At 52.8% G+C, this 18,824-nt stretch overlaps 10 protein-coding genes across 10 annotated transcripts; 4 read left to right on the forward strand and 6 right to left on the reverse strand.

Moving 5' to 3' along the window:
* Nucleotides 1-93: 93 nt before the first annotated feature.
* On the reverse strand, nucleotides 94-854 carry CC84DRAFT_1141673 (antibiotic biosynthesis monooxygenase-like protein). Its single transcript, XM_018176336.1, has 3 exons — nucleotides 685-854; nucleotides 518-636; nucleotides 94-420 (listed from the first exon to the last, which is right to left on the reverse strand). The coding sequence occupies exons 1-3, from the start codon at nucleotides 742-744 to the stop codon at nucleotides 273-275; spliced, it is 327 nt and encodes a 108-aa protein (XP_018039092.1). The 5' UTR covers nucleotides 745-854; the 3' UTR covers nucleotides 94-272.
* Nucleotides 855-1,242: 388 nt separating this feature from the next.
* Nucleotides 1,243-2,289, reverse strand: CC84DRAFT_1240202 (acid protease; the record flags this gene model as incomplete). Its single annotated transcript, XM_018184009.1, has 1 exon — nucleotides 1,243-2,289. A coding segment is annotated over one exon (1,047 nt), but the record flags the coding sequence as incomplete, so codon positions are not given.
* Nucleotides 2,290-5,483: 3,194 nt separating this feature from the next.
* On the forward strand, nucleotides 5,484-6,530 carry CC84DRAFT_1215204 (DNA repair family protein; the record flags this gene model as incomplete). Its single annotated transcript, XM_018182705.1, has 1 exon — nucleotides 5,484-6,530. One exon carries the CDS (start codon nucleotides 5,484-5,486, stop codon nucleotides 6,528-6,530), a length of 1,047 nt encoding a protein of 348 aa, XP_018039094.1.
* Nucleotides 6,531-6,564: 34 nt separating this feature from the next.
* On the reverse strand, nucleotides 6,565-7,597 carry CC84DRAFT_585940 (uncharacterized protein). Its single transcript, XM_018186781.1, has 4 exons — nucleotides 7,541-7,597; nucleotides 7,151-7,479; nucleotides 6,947-6,985; nucleotides 6,565-6,894 (listed from the first exon to the last, which is right to left on the reverse strand). The coding sequence occupies exons 2-4, from the start codon at nucleotides 7,282-7,284 to the stop codon at nucleotides 6,600-6,602; spliced, it is 468 nt and encodes a 155-aa protein (XP_018039095.1). The 5' UTR covers nucleotides 7,285-7,479; nucleotides 7,541-7,597; the 3' UTR covers nucleotides 6,565-6,599.
* A 286-nt stretch (nucleotides 7,598-7,883) lies between these two features.
* CC84DRAFT_1086152 (uncharacterized protein) lies at nucleotides 7,884-10,779 on the forward strand (the record flags this gene model as incomplete). The annotated part of the gene is made up of 4 exons (XM_018174144.1): nucleotides 7,884-8,008; nucleotides 8,149-8,569; nucleotides 8,615-10,441; nucleotides 10,489-10,779. The coding sequence occupies 4 exons, from the start codon at nucleotides 7,884-7,886 to the stop codon at nucleotides 10,777-10,779; spliced, it is 2,664 nt and encodes an 887-aa protein (XP_018039096.1).
* An 874-nt stretch (nucleotides 10,780-11,653) lies between these two features.
* On the forward strand, nucleotides 11,654-12,202 carry CC84DRAFT_1215206 (uncharacterized protein; the record flags this gene model as incomplete). Its single annotated transcript, XM_018182706.1, has 2 exons — nucleotides 11,654-11,977; nucleotides 12,059-12,202. 2 exons carry the CDS (start codon nucleotides 11,654-11,656, stop codon nucleotides 12,200-12,202), a joined length of 468 nt encoding a protein of 155 aa, XP_018039097.1.
* A 1,766-nt stretch (nucleotides 12,203-13,968) lies between these two features.
* CC84DRAFT_1257529 (uncharacterized protein) lies at nucleotides 13,969-14,268 on the reverse strand (the record flags this gene model as incomplete). The annotated part of the gene is made up of 2 exons (XM_018184740.1): nucleotides 13,969-14,172; nucleotides 14,224-14,268. 2 exons carry the CDS (start codon nucleotides 14,266-14,268, stop codon nucleotides 14,023-14,025), a joined length of 195 nt encoding a protein of 64 aa, XP_018039098.1. The 3' UTR covers nucleotides 13,969-14,022.
* Nucleotides 14,269-15,079: 811 nt separating this feature from the next.
* On the reverse strand, nucleotides 15,080-16,231 carry CC84DRAFT_1204022 (uncharacterized protein; the record flags this gene model as incomplete). The annotated part of the gene is made up of 3 exons (XM_018181872.1): nucleotides 15,080-15,834; nucleotides 15,886-15,979; nucleotides 16,030-16,231. The coding sequence occupies 3 exons, from the start codon at nucleotides 16,229-16,231 to the stop codon at nucleotides 15,228-15,230; spliced, it is 903 nt and encodes a 300-aa protein (XP_018039099.1). The 3' UTR covers nucleotides 15,080-15,227.
* Nucleotides 16,232-16,339: 108 nt separating this feature from the next.
* CC84DRAFT_586019 (uncharacterized protein) lies at nucleotides 16,340-16,699 on the forward strand. The gene has a single exon (XM_018186782.1). The coding sequence runs from the start codon at nucleotides 16,393-16,395 to the stop codon at nucleotides 16,624-16,626; it is 234 nt and encodes a 77-aa protein (XP_018039100.1). The 5' UTR covers nucleotides 16,340-16,392; the 3' UTR covers nucleotides 16,627-16,699.
* Nucleotides 16,700-16,818: 119 nt separating this feature from the next.
* CC84DRAFT_1194819 (PAF-acetylhydrolase family member) lies at nucleotides 16,819-18,512 on the reverse strand (the record flags this gene model as incomplete). The annotated part of the gene is made up of 2 exons (XM_018181370.1): nucleotides 16,819-18,403; nucleotides 18,495-18,512. The coding sequence occupies 2 exons, from the start codon at nucleotides 18,510-18,512 to the stop codon at nucleotides 16,904-16,906; spliced, it is 1,518 nt and encodes a 505-aa protein (XP_018039101.1). The 3' UTR covers nucleotides 16,819-16,903.
* Between the last annotated feature and the right edge of the window lie 312 nt (nucleotides 18,513-18,824).

The raw sequence follows: 18,824 nt of genomic DNA on the forward strand, positions 1-18,824 counted from the left end.
GCTCTCCCATTCTTTATTAACGATATGAGCATAAGATCTAAGAGAATCAGCCATCTGCGCTGATTCGCCGCAGGCTTGGCACAAAGCCAAAATGGACGTCAACATTGTATAGTGCGACCCAACCAAAGGGGCAGTGAGCTCCCAGGCTGAGCTACCAGACTGTAAGTTGACTAACGTATGATTGACTGAGTCTACACAGGATGACGTATGCGCCACAATGTTCAATTCTTGATTTCATTCGCTATTCGCCATTCCTCAATCCTTAATCTTCCTTACAACTTACTAACAAACCCCCCAACATCCTTCGTGAACAACACCTGCATCGGCTCGCTCACTAACTCCTCCTTCTTCAGCGTCTGGCTCAACTCCTTGTAATGCTCGCTCGAGCCGTGCGCCTGCAGCGCCGCCATGTCTTTGTACCTGTACACTGCATTAGCACAACCTACCGCCACCCACAAGATTAACACAGGAAAGAAGATCATGTCAAGAGTGTGAAGGAGGGGAGGGAATAACATACGTCTCCAGCATCACGATGCACGGCGCATCGCCCTTTGTCTCAAGATTGATCTGGTATTTCAGCGTTCCGGGCTCTTTCTCCTTCACAGAATCTGCGGCAGTGCGGAGAAGCTCGACGACCTAGTGAGGTTAGGGTTGCGCGGTGAGCAGGATGATGGGTGTGTTTACGCGGTCGGCAGAGCCGGCTTTGGGCTTGATGATTGCGATTACGTCGAAGGGGGCGGACATATTGGCGATATTGGTCAAAGTAGATTTGATGTGAGGTGAGAAAGATTGAATGTGTTAAGAATGGTTTGGGGATGCTGTTTGAGGTTGGAAAAGCGGTGATGGTGTTGTGGGGGGGAAAGAGTGGGACCGAGGTGTGCCGAGGTACGTTTCGAGCTTTGCAGTAGCTCTCATCAACTAATCACAAATACGGTACCATGAGGGTAATTTTTGTGTAACTTTTGACGAGGAATCTTGTAGGTGACAATGCCTATGAGTAGTAAAAGACAGAAGAGCGGCCTTGCGCGTTAATTAAAAGGTTCTGTTTGGATCGTCTAGGTCTCATCTCGGAGGTTGCTATTCTGGGTGTCTTCCGTGCAGTATAGATCAGATTTCTCTTTGACGTTGGTCTTGTTCATACACAAACCATTACGAACATACTCACCCAAGGATACGCCATGTAACACTCACGTGGCTTATGATTTATCCTTCGAGTCAACTCCAAACCCCACAAATCGCAAGTCACGCCCATCTCGACTGCGCCATCCTCAGTTCCAGATTATCGGCATCATACACCACATATGCACTCCTAATAAACGAATTACCTAGCAAAAATATCCCCGACCCATTATTTGACAGCACGCCAAAATAGCACAGCTCCGTTCCGTCCTCGCCCCTCACCTCGCCTAGATTCGCCGGCATGCTAAACGGGTAGATAATCTCGCTATACGGCACCCGAATCTGCGGCCCATCTGCACCGTCCTTGCCGGCGAAGGTAAAGTTGAGTGAATCGGGCGAGGAGCGCAGCGAACACGGCACGTACGATGTGTTGCGATACGTGCGCAATGTGACATTGAGCGGTGCGGCGATGGTGTCGTAGAGGTATTGCGGGACGTACATGTTTGGAGAGCCGGTGTCGATGATGGCGTTGTAGGTTGTGCGGAGGAGTGATTCTTCGCTGCCGGCTTGGCCGATCCGTCTTGCGAGGGAGGTCAGGTTTACAGACCATTCTGTGAAGTCGTCGCCGTGGGGCGTCTGTATTATAGAAGTCAAAGGCACCCTTTTCATAGCTCCGCGTGCTTTGTATTTGTCCACGCCGCCGAAGAGAATGGTGCCTTCTTTTGCGTCTTGGTGGTTTAGCCAAACGCTGAAGAGACGCTTTCTGATATGGCCCAGTCTATAGAGGTTTTCCCAGAGGATTACGGACGCATTGACATTGCGATTTTGCAGCTGGCTTCCCAGGCCCACGATGCCCCATGTTTGCGCGTCGTAAATGGTGTCAATGACATCGACAAGCGCAACGGGGAGCTGAGGCAGTGCGACACCGCCGATGCCGAATGTGTCGTTGTAGAACTCTCCGAACATGATGTTGTCAGGTGTAAAGCCGTAAGACACACTGAAAATAGCGTGTATGTCGACGGCAGTCGACGAGGCGTTGGGGTTCCACACCGGTAACGGACAGTGTGGTGTACACGCTGGGGACGCAGCAGATGGGACCCAGGTGAAGGGCGACGCGGTATCAGGCATGATTGAGAACTTGCGCGGTGGTGTTCCGACAACTACTTCGATTTCAAGGTGCTAAATGAATAAGCATGTGAGACGGGCGATCCAGAATTGAAATGACCTACTTGTTTGTCCAATCTGTTGTAGACAGGCACTTCGACGGTGCGCAAGTGTTTTGCATGTCTGTGTACAACGTTTCCATGGTTAGCTACTTGCTCTCGTGTGCTCAAGCTCACGGCTTGTGCAAGAGCTACCTGTGCGCATATGAGGCTGTAGACTAGAGATGTCATCGTTCCGCGGATGCAAGTAGCAATGTGTGACCCGGAAGGCTTTAGTACTTTTCACCTTTCCTCTCTCGTTTGTAGCGAATGCGGAGGATCTACCTCCCTGTATTATTCCATTCGCTTGCCGTCCCATCTGACCGGAAGTTGCAAGCTCGCAGGGTGCCTTGCATAGCGTTCGCATGGTGCTGACCAATGGGAAAGTTAGAATGACACGCCAGCTCGTACACAGAGATCTTTTGTGGTATGCACGGATTACCAAAGTGGAGATCTTTGGTAAACCCGAGAGGCATGCGGTTCTTAGCGGACGTGAACGGTGCGAATGACCTCATCAGCACTAGACTGCAACATTATGCCCAGCTGCAAAGGTGCACTTTATTGTGTAAAATTATTATGTGCTGGCCAAAATGCTATACATCTCACCCTGAAAAATCAGTCTCATGTTGAATGAGCTTGCCGGGTAGCGGCACAATCTCTTCATATCTTCATATCATGCTGAACCTCGCGCATCTGCTTCGCCCCGCTCTCTTCTACAAAAATTCGCCTGCCCCACCCATTACCACGCTGCAATGCTTCCTCATTATCCGCTAGATGCATTGAAGTGATTCGTGTTTCCTGTAAGTCAGCAAACTAGAATAGAATAGAATAAATACCAAAGGTATACAGACCAAATTGACCATGATCACCCTGGTTAACATTGCCGTAGGTAACGCTGGCGCCTTGATAAACATCGCCTTGGTGTTCGACCGGTTCGATGTGCGTTTCTGGTTTACTATGCTCTATGATGATATCACCCTCCATGGGGCTTTCCTTTTCATCCAGACGAACATTCGCCAGCTCAGTGCAAAGCCCGTGAGCATTCTGACTTAGGTTTTCGATGGAAACCATATCAAGAGGTTTCACCATATTTGCGTTATATTTACCATGCAATGATACGATCATTAGGAAGATGATTGGGCAAGAGATCTTGTGGCCAGAAGCAGTCTTGCTCGCTGGGGCTTGTCCCGAGATACGTCCAAGTGTTCCGCCGATGGCCTTGCAATCCATGAATAAATAGGATTTCAGCACTGCGACATATCATCAATGGTAGGATTGGAGAAATTCTAGTATCAGGGCATCCGTTGATGCAGCGTAGCGATCCTTCTCACATCAGATGCCTGCGAGCTCAATGCTCTGCCCTGAACTGCCCTGAATGGTCTGTTCGTCGAACATTCGATTACTTTGCTACATGTTGCAGTTGGCTGGGGCTCAAGGAAATCGTCTTGCACTGTTTGTCCCAGCAAGGTTGCGGAGAAGATGTCAACCTCCAGGACCAACTTGGCCGACCTCCTTTGTTTTACGCAGTTTTTAGAGAGCACTATGAGACTTGCGAGATGCTCACAAAAAGGGGTGTTGATCCAAATGTTATGGATCATATAGGGCAGACTTCTTTGCACATGCGGAACGAGCAGTGAAGCGATAGTTTCTCTCTTACTCGACGAGGGGGCCAGAATTTGCACTGAAACATCTGCCTTGGAAATTTCTAGTGCGCCTTTCGCAAATTTTGAGAGTCCAAGAAGTATGTTGGACGATGATCTGACAGACGAGGAGGACTCGGTATATGCGCGAGATGGGAGAGACCACTCGACTCGTACACCACTGCACATCGCCGCCGAGTACAGCTGGGGTGCTCTAATCAGAGTGTGCTATTGAACAAGAATCGTTCTATTGTTCATGCACTGGACGTCAACAAGAGAACTGCGTTGCATAGAATCGTCCGAAAATATTGGTACGATTTGAGAACCGTTGAGTTGTCGCTCGATGCCGGTGTTGATGCCAATTTTCTGGACAAGGATGGACTCATCGCGCTTCATATGCCACATACGAGCGCGATTGCCGTTCAGGTGATGGAGATGACATCTTCGGCCTCCTGCTACAGTATACAGTTCCTGTAGACCTTCCGACGTCCAAAGGTCCGGAAGCGCCTAGCAATGCAACTGCTCTTCAGAGTGCTGCGGGGAAATGTCATGAAGAACTCATTTGAAAGCTACTCGATGCGGGTGCCAATGTTGACCACGTAAACGATGATGGGTGTACAGCGCTGCACTGGGTTTGTGCCAAGGTTCCGGACCTCTTCACTGGGAACCCAACAGCCACATGTCTACTTTTAGTAGAGCTCATGAACGAAGCAATCATACCACTACAAAACCATTATAAAAAAAAAAAAAAAAAAAAAAAGCGTCAGAACTAGCAGTTGAGATCGACCAAGAGTATCGCCAAAGACAAGTTCACTTTTCCCAAAATGATACAGCGTCTATGTGGAACCGAAATGTCTGTTACCAGCCTCTGCAGCCGATTATTGACAACAGGCTCCAAATGATTCAATCAAAATCTTCATCAGACCATTCAGAAGAAAGAACTAAGAAGCTGAGAAGATCAGAAGAGAAGAAAAATCCGGCACCTCTTGCACGCTTCGATCAGTTCTCTGATTGAGCCTGAGAGCAGAGAAGGGATTACGTAGCACGAACGCACAACGACTCTAAGGTGTCGTCGTAGACTCTTATGACATTAGGACTTGTTAGAAACAAAGGTGGAAAATGAAAGGGAGAACACATAGAGAGAAAACTGGTGGTATCAGTCGCTTGAGTGGGTAAAGCAGGTATCTTTCCGAGCTTTTGGAGCCGCTCATCTTCCAATCATTTCCATGGACGTGAAGAAGCAAAGATAGTGTTGAATAAGGACGAATGGAATTCATCATCATATTTTGAGTCGGACGCGTGAGGTTTCCAAGGGTATCGCGTGTTTTAGCGTGAGCGCCAACACGCGACAGTGCGGATGACATCATCGATATTTACGGACTGTGAACGAGACGAAAGGAACATATCGAGTGCTCATCAACTGCATTTCAACAAGCCCGATACGCAGACACAAGCTACATCTGGTATTGTATGTTGGAACAGAGTACTTTCTCCGAGCGGCGTGGCATTTCAACCCTCCCCAATGAAGATGAAGCGTGGCGCGATAGACTCGTTCTTCAAGCCGTCAACACCGAAGAAACTGAAATATGAAGCAAACACAAACACTTCGAACCATCCTTCTTACCCTCACGTGATACCGCATCTCCCGACAGATTTCCAGGACCAACTAGCCTTTGCCCCCGCCGAAGAAGGGAAACCCATCAACGACCGCCTCCATCTCGATCTCGTCTACTACCAGCCATACATCCCCCCGTCCATAGCTCCAGGCGTCTTCGACTTCCTCCGCCAAGAGCTCCCCTTCTACCGCGTGCAGTATAACATCAAGCGTGGCCCTGTCGAAACGCAGATCAACACGCCACGGTACACCACCGTTTTTGGCGTAGACGAAACGTCCCGCTTCAACGAAGCCGGAGACATTGTGGACCCAAAGTCGGGAAAGAAGGTGGAGATGGGCAAGTACAAGTGCAGGCCACGCCCTCTGCCGCAGTGCCTCGATTACCTGCGCAAACTCACCGAGGGGACGACAAACGAGACGTACAACTTCTGCCTCGTGAACTACTACGCCGATGGAAAAGACTCGATATCGTACCATTCGGACGACGAGCGCTTCCTAGGGCCGGATCCCGCGATTGCGTCGTTCTCGCTGGGCGCGAAACGGGACTTCTTGATGAAGCACAAGCCGATTGCACCGGGGCCTGAGGCGGTGCCTGAGCCGAAGCAGGTTAAGCTGCTGCTGGGTTCGGGAGATATGGTGTTGATGAGGGGGAAGACGCAGGGAATGTGGTTGCATAGTATACCCAAGAGGGCGGGTGACGAGGCAAAGAAGGGGAGGATCAATATTACGTTTCGGAAGGCGCTGGTGAAGGCGGGGACGGAGAATTACTACCAGTACAATGTAGGAACTGGAGGTGTGTTTCGGTGGAGTGCCAAGGAGAACATGATGCTGCCGTGGGTGGAGGGTGCTCGAACTGAAGCTGAGAAAGTTGTGGCTTCAGATGCTACAGAGACGGACAGGGCGACACTGAAGGACGAGGAGATCGGTGATGTGAAGGCTGCTGTTGAGGCATGAAGAACGGAGAAGATGGACGTTGAGGTGCTCGCAACCTTCTGTCAACTGTTTACAGCCCAGGTAATTTGACTATGTTACTGGGTCGAAATGCATGAGATGCCTTCTCCTGTTTGGACTCAGTCTGTCGTTCACTGTAGGATTCGGTACGCTGCAGGTTATACATATTGGAAACATGGGAAAAAGAAGACGTCCAGCCTCGCGCTGTCCTGGTCTTGGAGAAGCTTGCAGTCGATGCAGGATCCAGTGGAGACGATGGGTAGGCTCGATATTGCAAGTCTGGGTCGCGATGGGGTGATGGAGCCGGTGGCTTGTGCGTGACCCCGCCCCGCCTCGGGCCTCAGAGCAGTCGATGGCACCCCGAACGCTGCGAGAATCAGTGTTGATCGAAGATTGTGTCGCCAATGTGTGACTCATACAGTAAGTGCGCTATTACTGCAGGGATTAGTAAGACCGGCCTGCATAGAATTAAGCCTGGTGACGGAAGGGGGCTATCGAGATAGCACTCGAGGGCGCTTGGCAGTCGTGCCTCTGAAAGAAAGGCAGGCGGGCGCAGGCGTTATTAACTCCGCGTCCTACCCTCTGCCTCGCGCAACTCTTCGCATACTCGACGACGCCCTCACCTCACGCCCGAGCGCGCACACGGCTCTTCTAGGACGTCATTGACTGGCTTCGCTGGTTGCGCATTCCTCTCCGCGACCAATCCGTACAAGGCGGTGAAGCCGACCGAATTGTTGTGCGTCGGGCGCATCACCATTCCAACCGGCAGCGCGAAGGCTTATCTGAAGAGCGCAGGCTTCGGCGACCGCAGCGCATCGAGTAGACCCCCTGCGACGGCCGCAGGCCTGTTCACCTGGCCACGCCCCAGCTTCAGAGCCCTTTTCGAGCGCCTACCCGACGAGGGCCCTCCACGCATCGTGGCTGTGACGAACTCGCCCAGCATTCACAATCACTGCTTCTCTGCGGTCTGAGCACACAACACACACGGACAACACACGCGAGCGCATACTTACCGGGAACGAGCTTGCGACGGCTCTGCCGGCCATACAGTCGACCTAGGAGGGGCGGACGACAACAAGGACTCCGCCAACAGCTGGGAGCACCACTCTTAAGTGAGAACAATACTGGCTTGGCGCTGGAGATACGACTATATTTAAGGCCGCGCAGCCCACAATCCAGCCGTTGCAGTTCAAGCGACCTTTTCGCACCTCTCATCCTGACTGTACTCGCTGGCTATTCGCTGGCGCGACGTCCTGCTTGCTTTAGCTCCGGAATCCGTCCACCAGCAGCTGCTGTAAATTCACCTTCCTCGGACTTAGGACACTAAAGTCCGTTTGCATCCGCACAGTGACGAGGATGCCGCCGACTCCGCCGTCGACGACCTCGTCGAATTCGGGTCACTCGCCGCCTGACCCCCAGTTCAGGGTTGTCCGGAAGCGCAACCGCGTCCCTCTGTCCTGCGGGCCCTGCAGGCATCGAAAGTAGGCCTTCATCCACGTGCTCCAGTATCAGGACAAAAGTCTTAGTACAGTGTGTTACCCCAGGGTCGGCAATATCAAAGCCGAATGTACTCAGACTTTTGTCCTGGTACTGCATTGAGACGCAATGCTGATGCTCGCAGACTGAAATGCAATCGTGGCCACCCGTGCGATAACTGCACCAAGCGGGGAGATACCGCATCATGTACGTACGCAACTCCAGGCAACCGCAAGAAGAGCGCGTCCAGCACTGGCTCCGCCACTACTCCAGATGACATGCAAAATCGCATTGACCGTCTTGAAGGATTGGTTCTTTCTTTGATGACCAATGGCGCCCAAAGTGCTGGACCAGCCGCCGCGCAAGCAGCAATTGCCGCCAGTATCAATGGTAGCAATAGCTCGGTCGATCAGCCCTATGACATCAGCCCCGAATCAATACCTGAGGAAGATGCTGGCGACGAAAGCGAAGTCGAGAATGTCACCAAATCAATTGGTGTCATGAAGGTTGACAACAACCGTGCGATTTTCGCATCAGAAGCGCATTGGTATGCGATTTTAGGAGAAGTACGTTCTACAGCGCAAATGGCCGCCTAAGCTAACGGGCAGTAGATTTCGGAGGTGAAGAACTATTTTCACGATCACAAGAAGCAGTACGAAGAGCAGCTCAAGCGCTATAAAGCGACGCACACGGACGACATGAACATCGGAACCGCCTTCCTCTTCGGCAGCCAGAAGCCCATGACCCAACCCGAACTACTCCAGCGGTTCCCGCCGAAGCAGACCGCCGACATCCTAGTATCTCGATACTTCAATACATACGATCCGGGAATCCACATCATACATGGGCCGACCTTCCAGAAGCAATATGACAACCATTGGATGAACCCCAATGACACGCCCGTCATATGGCTTGGTCTGGTGTTCGCCATGATGTGCATAGCGCTGCAATCGTACACACGGGCAGGTGATGAGCCTCCAGAGTACCGTGGCCGATCGTGGGCCATGTCGAACGAATACCGGGAGTACACGGCGCAGTGTTTGGCTGCAGCGGATATCACATCGCCCATCACAAACATGCTGGAGACGATGATTCTACATACCTACGCCGACTACGCCCGCAGCAGGGACTCCCAGGCCGGCATGATTGTCAGCACAAGCATAATCGTGCGACTGGCCATGCGGATGGGGCTACATAGAGACTCGGGACCATACGCAGGCATCACGGCCTTCCAGGGAGAGATGCGGCGAAGGGTCTGGGCAGCCATCCGATCCATGGATCTTCTGTTCTCTGCGCAGGCTGGGTTACCGCCAGTTGTCCGACCGCGCGATACGAATACCGAGATCCCGCGCAATATCTTTGATGACGAGCTGTTCGAGGACATGAGCATCTTACCACCCTCGCGGCCCGAGGAAGAGGCAACGCCGACATTGTTCCTCATTAACCGGACGCGTCTCATGTACAAGCTCGGGGAAGCTGTTGAGCTTACTGAGGTTCTTACGTGCGCCTCGTATGAAGAGGTCATGAAGCTTGATAATCAAGCGCGAGAGCTGCACGACAGGATATCACCCCATCTCAAAATACGTTCAATGGACGAATCCGCGCGAGATCCATCAACTCTCATTATGCAGCGCTTTACGCTCGAGCTGCTGTTCCTCAAGATTATATGTGTGCTTCACCGAAAGTTCATATCTGCGTCCAGAGTCAACGCTCGGTTTGGCTATTCACGACGCGCATGCATCGATGCGTCAATGAAGATGCTCCAGCACCAGGCTACGCTCCACCGTGAGTGCCAGCCAGGCGGGAGACTACGTAACGTCAAGTGGTTCATCTCTTCGCTCACTACGGTCGACTTCCTACTCGCGGCGATGATAGTATGTTCCGATCTGTATCACACCGCACGACAAGAACGACATGGAAGGAGAGACTCCACGGACATGTACTACTGGAGCGAAGACCGGCGGAACGAAATGATTGATGCGATCGAGACGGCTGTCGGCATTTGGGATGGTCTGAAAGAGCACTCGATGGAGGCTTACAAAGCGCATGCAACACTCAGCGTCATGCTAGGCCAACTGAAGGGAAGTCATTCACGATCACAGACGCAGAGCTTCTCCAATACACCAGCCTTCAACACGTCGACTGCGATGGACGATGCCAATGTGGCGCCTGAGCACTCGGCTGCGATGACGCTGGGCATGCTTAGCACGGGCGGCATGACACCCAACTCGGCCAACATGTTCGAGACACGATACCCACCGTCCATGGCGAACCTGCTCAACGATCCTGTGCCGCAGCAACCGACCGGCTTGACGCCCAACTTTGGAGCCGCTCCAAATGGCGCGAATGGCGAGATGCGCGCTCCCAGTCCATTCTCCAATCTCTTCGGAGGCGGCTTCCAGAACATGGACTTGCCGAGCGCGGACAACATTGACTGGGTCAGTTGTACTGATGATGCCTTCTAGATGCAGCTAACGGGTAGCAGAATGCATGGGACTCGTACATCCAGGGGCCGAGCATGGACGCGACGAACTCGTTCTTCCCCATGGACTTGGGTGGCATGCCAATGCAAACGGATGGGTTGCCCAACAGCGTCCCGACGAGCGGGCAGCCAAATGCCAACATGTTTGCTGCAAATGGCGGACCCTTCATGGGCGTGAGTATACCTGCAAATGATGTCGACACGTTGTCTTATGACCTCCAGGCACCGCAAGATCCGAAAACGTCGTCAGGGGATGGTTACGTGATGGGCTTCGCGCTGCCAAAGTCGTCGTAACGAATATCCCTGCCTGGACTTGGTAACGGGGCGGGAGTACAGTGGCAGTGAAGGTAATGGGTGCATTTGTCGGGCTGGATTCTAGACGCTCATTGCGGTGGCCTTTGCGACATGATCTTATTGACGAATATGATGGGATGAAGCGATGCTGGTTTAAGTAGAATACCTGTATCAATACGCACGAGCAGGCGTCGGCGAAAAGTATGATATCCATTTGTTGCTGGATGTTCGCGCTCCGGATGTGGCATAGTGCATCTGCCCCGCATCATGTGCGGGTGCATCGCGGAAGTTCAATCGCTGCTCAACGTAGACGGTTCAAGACTTGTCTCGAATATACTCTCCCATTCAGCCCCTCAGTCACATCGTTGCACTGCTTGCCGCTCATCTGGGCCTCCTTTGCGGTCGGCCTCTCACCACGCCACGCCGCGACCCACTGCGTCCAGCATCGGCTGCTACCGCCGCCCCACCTCCATCCCCCGCCAGGCCTCCCGTGCGGACCCTGAGGCTCTTGCTGGAGACGCGAGGCGCTCCTGGCGACTTCGATCCGCACGACATCCCCTCTGCGGCGAGTGGGCTCGCGCGTCGGGCGGGGGCGCATACGTCATCCGTCGAGCAGGGCTGACGCCTCGTCGGGCGTTTGTTGGACCGGGTCGCGGGCTGGGCTGGGTCGCACGATACGACGCAGCGGGGCGTACCCAAGGCCGCGCGGGACAAGGCAAGGCCAGGCTGCGGTGCGGCTGCGCCTGAGTCCAGCTGGGCCGGGCTGGGCTCGACTTTGCATCTCGTTTCCTTTGTTTGTCCATTCGACTCGCCGCTGCTGAGGCGTGCTGCCTACACAACCCCGAGGACAGAACACGTACTTGACGCCGCAACCATGTCCACACCAACGCCCATATCCCCGCCCTCCTCCGCCCCCGCAGGCTCGTCGAACGAGCCCGCAGAACCCCCCGTCTCCCCCATCGGGCAGACTGGCTTCCCGCACAAAACCAGCGCCGCCGTGTCCACGCGCACGCCCTTCATCGACACCGGGACGCCGGCTATCAACGCCGCGCCCGTGGAGCTCGACGGCGTGCCGACGAGTCCGCCCGCCGAGAAGGGGGGCAAGAAGGGCAAGGTAGTAGGGCTGGGCGAGGAGGACGAGATTGAGGCGGAGTTTTTGGGGGAGGGGGGGAGGAGTGCCGGGGGTGTGGTTAGTGAGGTATGTCTGCATACGCCTTACCCTTGCGCTAGAAGGTTTGGGCGGGGAAGTGTGGAGGGCAGCGAGGCTAATGCAAAACAGAAGCGCAAAGCAATGCTCGCCCAGCGCGGCCGCGATCCCGGCGTTATTGTGGATTTACCCACCGAGCCGACTGCGGAGGAGGTGCGGGCTGCGAAGGCGATGGAGGGGGCTGTTACGCCGGGGGTGGAGAGGGAGGAGCGGTGACTGGCATTTGGAAACTGAAGAGATAGTGGTGTGGGTGCGAGTGGAGCTTTGATTTTGGAGCTGGACAAGGGAGTTTGGTTTGACTTGTAAGAGATGACGAGTTGAGATGGATAGGCTGCGTGGCGTAGGTCCTGCCACAGTAGCGATGATGACCTCCACCATCATCATTCATCTATGTTTTGGGGCTATCTGGAGTTGACTTGACCAGATGACAGACGTCTATATAAGCACTTCTCTTTCCGCCTGTGCGGCTTCCTTCTTCGCACTTCACTACTCTGCTCGAACACTAAAAGTAGTATAGAAATAGCTCACGTATTTCTACCGTGTGCGGGACGAAAGCTGACGAAGAAGAGATCATGTCGTCTCTCTGCAGCATTAGAAAACAAACGCCAAAAACCTCATGTCTTCTCCTTCTGCGGGACTAGACCACCCAGAAAATCGCCTACCAATGGTCTGCCGTTGTTGCACCGTTCCAAAAGGCGGGGAGCCTCGAGTTGTATGGTTTGGTCCCTCTGCGGTACCAAAGCCGCAAACCTGAATGATGGTGTGTTCTGCCGCTCATGACACTTTTTCCTTCGACATGTCACGGCGCTTCTTCGTTCCCTCGCGTGGGGCACAAATCCACCATGGGAAGCCCACATGAGGTTCGACTTTGCGTCGCATACCTCAACCGTCTTCAGACAAAAGCACCTGGATGTCGATAAATGCCCGAGCTCCCGTCACACACTTTCGCAGAATCGTAGCCACAAATACTATGGGCTTGGGGTCTTATCTACCTCAGCCCCAGCGTTCAAAATCTTGACGACTCGACCATGTTCAAATGCTGTGAGGGGAGGGGTGAAGGGGGTGGCGACTTGGAGGGTTGACCCGGGGTTCTTTGGGGTGGACCAAACGGTTGCCAGTCGTAAGCCTTGGGGAGGCACGACGGTGGGAGCCTGTCCAGCTCTTGACACAGCATTGCCCACGCTGCAGCGAAACCAAAGCCTGTCTGGCGCCATGTGCAGTCTGCGACTCCAGAGATCTGGCATGCTTTGACAATGCGAATCTTCTTGCTCCGTTCTCAAATGAAGACCAAAAGCTGCTATGTGAGTCTTTAAACGGCTTGCTCGACTGCTTGAGGTGGTTGCCGGATATATCCACTGCAGAGTCTCCTGGGGCAGAAGTGCCACGTTTTATACCAAATTCGTGGCTTCCGATTTTCATGCGGTCTTAGTCCTGACATCGGATGATTCGCATTGCTACAAATGTATAGCTATTCTGAGCGATATTTCCCTTGCTATAGCTAGTCGCACCCACTCAGCTCATCCTAGGTATATCGATATCACTTTCTGCAGGGCCGTCAGAACAAGGTGTAAACCATGATGTAAAGCTGTGTCAGAATCAGGCATTCAGCGTTCAAAGAGTGCTGTGGACATGTGGTAGAACGAAGGGCCATTTGTGAGCGAAATGCTGTGGAGCTGTGGCAGGGTTACAAGAGTGACGAGGAAACATGGCTGTGCAGTTGCGGTAACGCGTTGAAATGGGCTATAGTCTTATATTTGCGAACATACGAAGCTAAGGTCAAATCCTAAAGTACAACGTGAGGGAAATGCTGCCGATCCGCCGTGAAAGAATTACTGCAATGCTATGGACCGAGTCGAACAGATTTCTAGGATTAGGCTGAAAAAAAAAAAAATGCTGTGTATATGTGGCAGAGACGCAAGAATTCCGCGAGAAAATGCCTGTGGTGCTGTAGTGTTGTGGTGCTAAACACTCCGCTCAACCATCTTGATACCTTCTTTCTCGACCAAATTCCGACTCACATCGCACATGTCCCTACTCTAAGGAGCATGAACACCTGGTTTGCGCAGCGCAGGCTCTTCGTCAAGCAACAACTGCGTCGCAATCCCACACGCCGCAACCACAGACAAGGCCATGGCTGAGTAACCCTCTGGGTCTCCTAGGAGCTCCAACGTAGGCGTAGATGTCTCCTACAGCTTGCGTTAATTATGAGCCGTAGCCAAAGATATGGGGCCACGTACCTTCCGTCCGTCCTGCCACTCCGCCACGAACTTGTGCTGAAGCATGACCAGATCGCGCTCACCTCAACACCAGGATCAAAACCAACTTCGTTGAGCACGGTGATGCCGGCGCGCGTAGCCTCTTCGTCCTACTCGCGCATTGCATCAAACACGTAGCTCGTCGTCACGACCTGGGTGCCGCTTCTGATTGCTGATCTGATGACGGCTACGTGATGGGTGTAGGGGATGAGTGAAATGACGACTTGGTGGGCGGCGATGTGCTTGTCGAGGTCGGCTTCGGAAGATACGTCCAGGGCGATAGGCTGAACGTTGCGGAACTACGAGGCAAGCTCCTTAGCTGTTTTGAGGTTTTGAGATGCTTTTGTGCGTTAGTATGGCTCAGTGTCTGGCTAATGTGTACAGCTCACCCAGTGTAACACGGTTTTTAGGACCTACTCCAGGCATGGAGGTTCGCCTATGCCGCTCCCAAGAATCAGAATCTTGATGAGGTCTGCTGCATGCATGGCGACGAGAAGCTACTAGAGTGGCGGAGGGAACGTATGAAGGTTGCCGTAGTTGTGTGGCAGAGTACTTAAATCAAGAAGGGGAAAAGAAAGCAGAGGTACCGTGTATTACCCCAGGCCAGGATACCTAATGCCTCAAAGTACCTAGAATTTTGACTTACTGCTCTGACAGGGGCGTCGTTGATAGAGGTGTAGGGAGTGTTCGACGCGTCGGTTATTCCGAGTCATGAGAATGTTGGTCCAACGCTCCGAAACCGAAGCATACTACGAGGACGAATATGAAGGCGATGTTTTACCCTGAGGGATGCAACAAGAAGGCCAAATGTGATGAGGATTCTGTCTTACAACTTCATGACTGGTATGCTTTGCCCAACGGACGAAATTGGCGGGCCGTACATTATGGTGCACCGACAGAACCATGTCTATCTCAAATCCATCTATAGACCGTCTACACTCTTACGCGGACAGTGATGCTTTCGCCTTCGAGCAGTTTTAGCTTCTCTATGCTAGTGTAACGCTGCTGCTCGCCGTGTCCTCGACAAAGATACCTCCATAAACCACACCTTCCAAAATCCCGCTTTCCTGGAATCCCGACCTCAAGACGTCTGTTCCCGGATCTGTTGGATTCTTGTTCACACCGAAGTGGAACTGGCCGTTGCCCGTCAAGTCATTCGGCAAGGGCTCAGTGGCCTGTACAAGCGGCGCACTACCAGAAGATTGGAAAACCTGGATGGTGTTCGCGGTGAAATCCAGCTGCAGCGCAAGGTTGGTCCATACGCCTTCGGTGAAAGGCGTTGTGAAAAGCGTCTTCGTCCCGGCAGCAGTGTTACCTTGAAGCACGAGGTCGTTTTTCGTGCCGCCATTGCTGCCGAGGAGAGTACCGGTGCGAAGCATGAAAAGGTTGGCACCGAAGTCGGCGCGCTCAAGAAAGACGAGTGAGTACTCGTGGCTGATGTTCAACGGATGTTGCGCGCTGGGCTGGAGGGAGACATGGAGGGTCTTGACACCGGTTGTTGTGTTGCCGCCGCCATTGGGATTCAGCTCCGTGCGACGCACGGCGGTCTGCGCATTTGCAATGTTGTTCCCTGGGACGAAGATGGATTGGTCGCTAGACCGTCTCAGTATGGGCTGCTGACTGACGTGAAGTAGAAATGCTTACTTTATCTGTACCTCAATTGCCTTTGCGCCAACCTGAGCATCAAAATTGGAAGGCTCGACGCTGGGGAATGCGACTAGTTGGCTGAAGGTCAAGTCTCATCTCAGTCAGTGATCGAACTATGCGACGGCATGATGAAACACTGACTCTGTCCTTTGACGAAATCCTTGCCAAATGGCCCGGTAGTCGTATCAAAGTCCGCCTTTGTCGCATTCTCTTTCACTCTGCCATCGTACACGATAGTCGCGGCCGTCTTATCAACCGCAGTAGAATTGCAATCCTGTTGAGTTACGGCGCGAGCCCGCGCGATCGCAGCAACAGCCAAGAGCAAGATCGACTTGGCAACCATTTTGAAATATGAAAGAGTGAATAGAGTGAGTGAGGGCAATTCGCAGCCAGGAACGAACAAAAAAATCTAAATCTTGCAAAAAATAACTTCTATCGAACATAAATATAAGGCACCCAGTGGGCTTATAGTCATAATGGTGTTCCGCGTACATCGGTGGTACTATGGTCAAACCGGTCCTATTCGTTTCAAGCTATACAACGGCATATCAAAGTAGCGCCGAAAGGGGGCTCCACGTGTTTCGCGGAAGTCGTCGGAGCATTGGCATAAACCTTTGCGAACCACTGGAGTGCGACGGAGCAGAAGTTATAATAGCCATCGGCACGGAGAAGTTTGTGATTCATAATAAGGTCGCAGGAACTACGTTCGATGCATCGAAGGCATTAGACAGGGGTTAACAATCTTAGGGGTGTGCCGTTACAAATGCAGGGAACGCCAAGCTTGCATCGGGTCCAAAATTCTTTCGAGCACTGCGGATGGGAATTTCGAGACTAAGATGGTGGGAGTAATGCGGGTGAGGCAGATGGCGCATTCATGTGCACAGGGCATCTGCTCTGATTATCAGTTGGCAAGCACAAACACTCAATAATAGTGTGGAATTTTGAACTAAATGTTGTGAGGTATGCTTGCGTCGCCGGTACTGCGCTCTATCCCCCCCCCTTCCGGGGACAACCCTCATTCATCTTCTACAAAGCTCGGCGGTGGCGCAACATGCACCTCCCAGTACTTTGCGACTCTCTCACCCATCTTCTCCATCTTTTCCTTCTGCAGATCCGTCCTTGTATCGTTGCCATACGACTCGTGCGTGACGCCCACATCAAGCACACCATCCCTAGTCCCATCTCTGAGATAGTGGAGGAACTCCATGCTCACCCTCGTGTACTCCCTCAGCCCCTCCTTTACATCAATTGTCGCGCCTGTGGTCCACGACAATAATAACGGCTCGATGAGAGGTGCATCAGTGATGCTGGGATGCGAGGTCTGTAGGGACGTCATGAACCAGGTCGCTCCGCAGCGCTTGAGGACGTCGCGCGCTATGTCTCGGACCGTGTCGAAGTGTGGGCTACCGTAGAAGATAGTGTATTTCTTCGACCAAGAGTCAGAGTGGACGATGAGGAGAGGAACGTCGATGTCGGTATTCAGGCGGCCGGATTCTTTGCCCGGGTCTAAGATAATACCACCAATGGCGGGATTGCGGTAGATGCTCCTGCTTTCGCTTGCTGCGGTTTTGTTGGCGCTCTTGAGCGCTTGCATGGCTCCGGTGGCTCCGAACGAATGCCCAGCGATGACGGTCTGGGATATATTCAAGCGATCCTTCCAAGCATCTAGGTTCTTTCCTTCCTTGCGGTAGTTTTGATTGAAGATTTTCGCTCCGCTTCCAGCGTTGAGGGCTTCTAGAACAGTGATCGTCTCCTGGATCTCAACGTCCCGAAAGGCCAACTTCCTGAATCTGAAATCGTCGTTGGAGACCTCCTCGCCTGGGTTCTTTGCCTCCAGCTGGTTTGCTCTAAAGAAGATTACATCCTTCTTTCCGTCAGGCAGATGCACCAAAGTGCCTGGGCCAGACCCGTCTCTGTGTTCGATGGCGGCCACGACTACTCCGCGACTCGCTAGCTCGCCACAATACGCAGTATAGTCTGTGCGAGAGCTTACATCGCCATGAGACAGCACGACGATGGGAAACTTGTCCAGGTGTTCCTCATCGGCCTTTTCGGAGATACCGAGCAATGGCACATCGACCTTCGCAGGAATATCAATGCTCGATGCCAAGCCCCAGAGCGCAAACGTAAACAATGGCCTTGAGAAGAAGTTGTTGAAATGCGCCGCGGTAGCATAACCCTCCGCGATCAGGCTGATCGGCTTGGGAAACCACTTGTGTTTCGGCTTGGAACTTTGAGATCCTTTGACAGCAGGGTAGTAGAGCGTGAAAAGCACTGTGTCGAGCTCGAAAGCTGGCTTTCTGTCGGATTTGAAAACTCCGTCAACAATTTGCCGCGGGTCCTCTACTGGAACTTCAATGTCAATGGCACCAACATCGTGAGGGCCGGTATACTGCGGGAGCTTCGAGGCGAAAAGGGGAGACCAAAAGATATAGCAGTACAAGATGTAAATGGCTACGATAGCCCACAGGATGTATGCCACCGTAAACCGAGGTCGAAGGAAGTGCGCAATCCGCTGTAACCATGAAGATTGGTTTTGGTTCAGCCATCGAGGCAATGTTTTTGTGCTATCAGCAGCCCTCTGGATCCATTTGCTCCCGAAAGACGGCGTGTTTTGAAGCCATCGTGGCTGCGTGGACTCCGGCGTTATTGAATCGTCAGAATCCAAAGGTAGGGGCGAATCCGGCTCTTCCGTACCAGGCGCGTCGTCCTGGTAGGAGTTCAGCTGAACGTTATCGTGATAACTGCTGGGCGGTGTCATCATTGATGAGCATATCCGTCATGTACTTAATTTTGCAGAATAAATGGCAGCAGTGTTTCTGGGAAAGCGGCCTCTAGGAGTGACGTCGTGGCAAGTGGAGCGTGCCGTGTCAAGGCGCGTCGGAGTTAGTGACAAGTCAAGTCCGAAAATGAAGATCACGTGCCTCAATCCCATA

The sequence above is a fragment of the Paraphaeosphaeria sporulosa genome (genome assembly GCF_001642045.1).
Source record: "Paraphaeosphaeria sporulosa strain AP3s5-JAC2a unplaced genomic scaffold CC84scaffold_3, whole genome shotgun sequence".
NCBI classification, from domain to species: domain Eukaryota; kingdom Fungi; phylum Ascomycota; class Dothideomycetes; order Pleosporales; family Didymosphaeriaceae; genus Paraphaeosphaeria; species Paraphaeosphaeria sporulosa.

What these genes read in the sequence shown, in the direction of transcription:
- CC84DRAFT_1141673 (XM_018176336.1), bottom strand. Translation starts at nt 744, where the DNA reads ATGTCCGCCCCCTTCGACGTAATCGCAATCATCAAGCCCAAAGCCGGC. An exon ending in AAGCCGGCTCTGCCGACCGC is followed by an intron (nt 637 to 684) that starts GTAAACACACCC and finishes TAACCTCACTAG; the next exon opens with GTCGTCGAGCTTCTCCGCAC. An exon ending in TGCATCGTGATGCTGGAGAC is followed by an intron (nt 421 to 517) that starts GTATGTTATTCC and finishes TGCAGTGTACAG; the next exon opens with GTACAAAGACATGGCGGCGC.
- CC84DRAFT_585940 (XM_018186781.1), bottom strand. Translation starts at nt 7,284, where the DNA reads ATGGTGATGCGCCCGACGCACAACAATTCGGTCGGCTTCACCGCCTTG. An exon ending in TGTGCGCGCTCGGGCGTGAG is followed by an intron (nt 6,986 to 7,150) that starts GTGAGGGCGTCG and finishes AATTCTATGCAG; the next exon opens with GCCGGTCTTACTAATCCCTG. An exon ending in GCAGTAATAGCGCACTTACT is followed by an intron (nt 6,895 to 6,946) that starts GTATGAGTCACA and finishes TGATTCTCGCAG; the next exon opens with CGTTCGGGGTGCCATCGACT.
- CC84DRAFT_586019 (XM_018186782.1), top strand. Translation starts at nt 16,393, where the DNA reads ATGGTCAAACCGGTCCTATTCGTTTCAAGCTATACAACGGCATATCAA.